At 39.2% G+C, this 6,685-nt stretch overlaps 1 protein-coding gene across 3 annotated transcripts in view; it reads left to right on the top strand.

Annotated features, from left to right (window-relative positions):
- pde2a (phosphodiesterase 2A) overlaps positions 1 to 4,729 on the top strand; it is a 187,297-nt gene extending 182,568 nt beyond the window's left edge. For all 3 annotated transcript variants that reach the window (XM_004561432.4, XM_004561433.3, XM_076892234.1), the window contains one exon: positions 1,290 to 4,729. In XM_004561432.4, coding sequence (XP_004561489.2) covers positions 1,290 to 1,524 — 235 coding nt within the window. In that variant the 3' untranslated portion in view covers positions 1,525 to 4,729. The remainder of the gene's footprint in view (positions 1 to 1,289) is intronic.
- The last annotated feature ends 1,956 nt before the right edge of the window (positions 4,730 to 6,685 follow it).

The following is a 6,685-nucleotide window of genomic DNA, read 5'->3' on the forward strand; positions in this document are numbered from 1 at the left end:
GCGAGTAGTAAGAACTCCCCTGCAGGCTCAGGGGAGGGGCAGCCATGTCTTTTGTGACCGGTCGGGGTCTTTATAAGAGTGAAATAAACAATGAAGCAGGACTACTTGGTGACTGAAAAGTCACTAAGACAGATAGAATAAAGCATGGATGTAGCTTCTAGGTCAGAAGAATGTGCCTAGTGGCTTAACCTCCTAGGACCTGGCGTCCACATATGTGGACATCACATTTTGGGTTATTTAGACCAAAATACTCAATTTTGCGCTACAAGGGCCTGATATCCACTTATGAGGACATTATACTGCTACTGTTCTATCGAAATTTGAAACAAATATCCTCATATGTGGCTCTCATTTTTCTTAGAAACAAAAATCAGGTTAAAAAAATCTGGTAATTCTTTGTTTTTACATTCACCGGGTCCCAATATGCCCAAATATCAAAGACAAATTTAAAATGCATGTCGTGGAAGAGTTCGGGTCTTTGGAGGTTAAAGCTGCATTTTATCTGAAGGCCACCAGATGGGTTTAGTTTTGGTTGCAAAAAGCTTTCCGTGCTAATAGAAGTGTGTTGGAAATCAGCTTTCTATCTTGACCTCTTGAAACACTTTTCTGCTGATTTTATGGGCTCGGTAACTGGTTTTTGTTCTCATTGAATAACAAACGAAGTCTGTTATGTAAATCTTGTTCATATTACGTTTCAAAGTGGAGGTGGTATGAACCACACACTTGTTAGCTAATGACACAAGTCATCATCAATGAAGATGGCGATGGCAAACGCTCATCTCGAGGTTTCAGAACAGGATCTGAAAAACCAAAGGGTGACGACTTTTATACCACCTGTGGTTGCTACCATTTGAGCACACATGATCCTCAGATTCTCAGTCAGACCCAGACCTGGCACCTGACATCTGGTTATTGAAAAAGCAACCAAACAAACACATAATGCTTAAAGTGGAAGCTTGAAAACAGGACTTCAAAAACCAGTGATTGACATCAATTTGGCCACTAACATTGTCTATATATACAGTTTATTCTGATAATGTGCTGTGACTGCAACCTGTGAAAAATCAAAATGCCAGTTACTGGATGATTAAATACCCGATAGCACAGTTCAAATCATTACATGACGTTAAATAAATAAAATTAAAACAATAATTATATGAATGATTAATCCATTTCATTTAGAGTGGCATTAATTGAACAAACTCTCAGACTGGGACATTGAGGACTCTTCATTAGCAATCATGTGTAGGCCTAAAATTAACACCACCTGCTGCCTCCTGTCTTCTCAGGCTGCTGTCTGAACTGTTTCCCGGGGCCACCGAGCTGTACGAGAGGGTGGCGGCTAACCGTGAGCAGTGGACCAAAGTGTCCCATAAGTTCACCATCCGTGGGTTGCCTAGCAACAACAGCCTCGACTTCCTGGACCAGGAATACGAGCTGCTGCAGGCCCAGGGCGCTTTCGGGAGTGACGACCACTGCCTCAACGGCTGCCTCGACGACACAGAAGGAGGGAGGGGTCAGTGACGGCAGCAGGCCGCGGACGGTTTTCGTCGAGTTTTCCGTGGTCCCGTAAGAGGCTGAGGATACCTTTTTAGTGACCTAAGAGTCACAGGTCTCTCTCTGCTGTCAACCACTTAGATGCTTAGGAGGCCAGACAGGACGGGACAAAAGTTTCAAACTGAATCAGACGAGCGATCTGAAACGAGTGCTGGAGCCACACGTCTCCGGCTGAAGATGGCAGAAGGTGGTGACTTTGTCTATTTCAGCAGCTATACCGGGATAATAGGTTTTTACCACTAGTCACAAGCTCATTCATACAGTACTGATCCTGATTAAGATTGTAAAAACACACAGCTACACTGACACACATATGTACATGCACATACTGTCTCAAGATCGAGGGGGGCGGAAAAGATTCATTGTGACAGCAGAGACTACTTCAACATGTAACAGTGAGATGAAAGTGCTATAGTTTCTGTAAAATGTGTCATAAAAGCTTATATTGATTTAAAGCAGCTGCCATAGCCCTCACCTGATGCTTATGAATGCATGCTGTATGGACACCTCATGTTTTATTCCTTTTATCTGGGTCAGTGTTTATTTTTTTTCCATTAACTAAGAAATGAATGCACTCCATTTCCATTTCCATCTCCACTCCGTCTCAACACATTTTAGTTACAGCTTTTCAGGATATGTGTAATAATAAATTCATGACCATCAAGATGCACGGGGAGTTTTTGTTTCTTTTTAGTGATTCACTTCTTGCTTTTTTTAGGTGTTTAGGGGACAATTTGACAATCACTTATTAATGACAGAGTCACTGATCCCTGACCCTTCTTCATTAAACACTTAACCCAAAAGACTCCCATTTTATTCTTCTCACCATCCTCCATCTGTCACATTTCCTCTTCATTTAGGTCATTTTTTTCTGTTCTTGACTAACGTCCTCATGAACCCACTTTAGGTAAAGAGTAACCAAATCCCTTTAAAAGATCTATCTCATCTGTAAGTGCAAATGTGCCAGAGTAGAGTGTGTCATCGAGTGTGTCATATGGATCTGCCTTATTGCGCATCTTTGCTGCCTTTCTTAGAGCTTTTAATATATAAAAATTGAAATAAAGAGTCTGTTTAGTATGTATGTTGTATATTTGTTATAGAGATAGCGTGAGTATCGACGTGTTTGACTGAATGATCTGCTGAGAAGATGTATATCTGTGAAATACCCGTGTGAAGAACCTCAGATGTCACAATCGTCATTTCACTTCTTTCTATTTTATCTGCACAGCCACCCTCGGGTGTCCCAGTCAGACATAAAAGCGTTTTGTTCAGTTCTCAGTGCATCCAGATTGGGGTTTTTTTTTTCTTTTTTAAAGAAACTAGAGATGTAGCCATCACAAAATTACTCTTTCTTGGAACCATCCAGCGGTTCACTATCGCTGCACTCCAAAGGAAGCGTCAGAAATTATGTTCTCAGCTTGTGCCTCATAGAAAACCTGACTGGATTTTTATGTTACAGTACGCTATTGCTCAGTTTTACCTTACGATGCTTAAAGTAGGAAATGCTGCAGAGCAATGTGAGGAAAACCGCTGAATAGTTACAAAGGGAAAGTGGACACCATTGCACGTGGGCTGCACGGGGAGGGGGCGGGGGATGAGTGAATGTGTGGATGGGCACGAGCGTCTACGTGGGTGAGAGAGAGGTAGTTAAGAGCAAGAGAGAAATATTCGGTGTAGCTCCACAGAGGCGGTGTTCACAGAAACGAGGCTGACACAAACCTCGAGTGATCTACCAGAATTTCTTCCTTCTTCTCCCCCCTTTCCTTTTATGCTGCCCCGATAATGTTAATGGAAGAAGATGAAAGCTTCTTTTCAGTTTTTTTCAAATCGCAGGTTACAAATGTAGGATTTCTCTTTGAAAAGTACCTTATGAACCCTCATGGGATCCTTTTGAAGACAATTAGTGAGGAGCTATTAGTGAGGAAGGTGGTGTGATGTATGTGTGAAACCAAGATTGGGATATGCATCAGCGCTAGCTCGATGGAAGTGCTTGATCTGCCGTGGACGAGATGGTTTTGCTGCAAAGCTTCTAAAGGGCGTACAGACGTGTCTGTATAAGAGCCACTCTCTCTTTCTTGAACTCTTTTTCTCATTTTTTTGTTTTATTTTTCAGTTATTTCAAAACCAACGTTTCACATGTACTTGTCTTTTTTTTCCATGTGCAATATAAATTGTCTGCCTCTGTGACACTGCATAGATTCCTATGTAAATACCTATGCCTCTTGTTAAATTATTGCTTTAGGTCTGAGTTGCCAAAGCCTTTTAAGTGTTAGATCATGATGTTTCCATTTAGAAAAGAAACACAAATCAATGGAGTGTGACAATTTTAATCCTAAAATGCTTCAGTTTTCTATCACGATTATGTATCTGTCCTTTTTGTTTGTTTGTTTTAGAGAGTCAGGGCTAAATGTGCCAAGCAAACATTTTCTACTTTCTTGGCAAGCTGCAAAGTGAAAAAGAAAAAGAAAACATTAAAAACACCACAAGAAAAAAGAAAAAAAAAAACAGACAGAACTTAAAATATTTTTGTTCTCTAATGTTGGAGTGTCGACGAGGGCTGTGTTCATATTTGACTTTTCCCGCTACGTCATGACAGCTTGTCAATGGATTGTGAACACAATCGATTTCCCATCATCACTGAGCAGCGGGACTCGAACCTGTGACGTAACGTCATCGTAACAATCACCTGTGACATAATTGTTAAAAGTGGCAAAAAATATAATTGCTGTAAATATCAAGCGTTTCAAAAGAAAACGTTTCTTGATCGTCTGTCATTATTTACAATGGGACTTTTTTTTTTCCAATTCTGTAATGTGTTTAAAGTGGTTGCCTTCTGTTCTCCTTTTCTTTCTTTCTTTTTTCTTTTTTCTTTTTTTGCTAAGCCATTTTTGAACAACCCTAAGCTCAGACTTTAACAGAGGGGATGAAAGAAAATTATATGTTTGTTTGGGATATACATATAATATATAACCCAGGCAAATCTGAAATGTATAAATGATGCTTATACTGGTCAATAAATCCAGGATATTCATCTGTTAATTATTTGTTTCATTGAGTTCTGAGTGCTGGTGATCTTGTTCTTCGTGTTGAACAAGGACAATTTTCAGAAGTAGGCAAATGTGCAACATTTTAAATCATTTTTTTTTCTTGAAATAAATCTGGTGAAAGGCTTCTCGGTTGTCCTTTCTAAATGTGTGTGCACACCACACGTGTATTATGTTGTCTGGAACTGTGTATTTGTATCTGGCAACACTGATTTAGTCATCACAGAGGCATCTTTGCTGTTCCTGTTGACCTGTGCCACATGGACTCATGGTTAAGCATGGCTAGGCTAACATATTTCAGAGGGGTTCCTAGGATAAAAATCTACCCCTAAAGTAGTTAGCATTTCTCCTGTTTTTACATTAGTTTAAATAGAAATTATATAGCTTGTTCATACAGCTATACTTTTATAATGGGAAATTACATTTAAATTATATGTTATCAGCCCCTAGTTGAAGCTATTCCTGTATAGAGTTGTGGTCAGAAGCTTTCATAGACTCATCACAGGCAAAAATGTCATGGTAAATCTGGGTCTTTTTATGATTTCTCTTAACTGTTGAATGACTGTACAACAAATATCTTTAATAACTTTAAAAAGAAAATGAAAAATTTGGTGTTGAAGTTTGAATTGACTTTGAATTTTCTCAAAAGTATATATACAGGCTCAAACATATACATGTACCCCACTAATATTTGGTTTAATGTTCTTTTGCAAGTTGCGCCTCAACTTGACACTTTTGGTAGCCATCAACAACTTTCTGGCAAAAGTCTGGCTGTATATATGACAACTCTTCAAGCGAGACAGCTCAGTCTTTATCTCATCTGTCCATAGAGCTTTTCTGCAGTAGACATTTGGCTCGACCATGTGAGCAGCTGCAAATTTCACTCGAGTGATTTTGACTTTGTAGCAGGGACTTCTTTCACGGTCAGCACTCTATCAGTCCATGGTGATGTACAAGCTTTACAGTGGACAGTGATGCTGGCGTTCCAGCAGTTTCCAGTTCTTGACAGGCTTAAACCTTGGTGGTTTCTGGGTTCCTGACCATCTGAGGGTTTGGGTCTTCCTGCAGATCTCGGCAAAGTCATGACACATCTGAATAACTTGTACAGATGTCCAATTGTTTAAATGATGATCTTGGAATCCTCAGTTGTTTAGAAATGATTCAAAGAGACATTCTTACTTTTGTAATTCTCCTTCTTAGATCGTCTCTGAAGTCCTTGGACTTTCCCATTGTTCTGACTATTGGTCAATCCAGTGACTGCTGTAAAATAAATCCTTTATATGCTGGCAAACTGAAACTACCAGTTTTAGCCAATCGTGACCCCTAATGAGAATTTAATAGCCCTCAGCACTGGCAAGTTAAAATCAATTGTAGAATTGCAGTACCAGTTATGAAAAGGTTTAAGATGGTGTATGTATATATTTAAGAAAGGATTTATTCTTTTTAAGAAAAATCCAAAATAAATCCAAACTTGTACACCCCAATTCTTGTTTTTTTTTTTTTAATTGATTAAAGGTGAATGCTGTGCAATCATTGCACCCTGGAAAAATAGCAGTTCAAATAAATCATTAAAAGCCCAAAATCACATGAAAATTATACCAATGATGAGTGTGTGTAAACTTCTGACCACAACTCTGTATGATAGTAGAAAGAAAAATTTGATTAAAGGGGACATATTATATTTTTATTAATGGAATTGACATAAGCCGATTGCTTTAAAACAACATTTTTATGATGGGCTTTCCTTATTAAGCCAAAAAAATATTGTTTTAAAGGAACAATAGGTGTGTGGGGCTGTCTTCCTGAGAGATAAGCTGCTCTCTGAGTCATTATACAGGCCGTGCACTGAAAAAGCTGTCAGAATGGCTTGGAGCAGACTGAACCCTAAGCGTTGGGAATTATGCGAATCCCCCAATAGTGCATATATGACAGAATAAGGAAAGAACATCATAGGTCACCTTTCATGAATATGAGACAGGCGAGTCTTAGACTTAGAGGTCCAGGAAAGACCCATGCAGCAACTGTAGACTTCAGATCACAGCACAAATGCATCCGTTACATCTTACAAAGCATCACAAACCTAA

Source organism: Maylandia zebra, linkage group LG14, assembly GCF_041146795.1.
Source record: "Maylandia zebra isolate NMK-2024a linkage group LG14, Mzebra_GT3a, whole genome shotgun sequence".
NCBI classification, from domain to species: domain Eukaryota; kingdom Metazoa; phylum Chordata; class Actinopteri; order Cichliformes; family Cichlidae; genus Maylandia; species Maylandia zebra.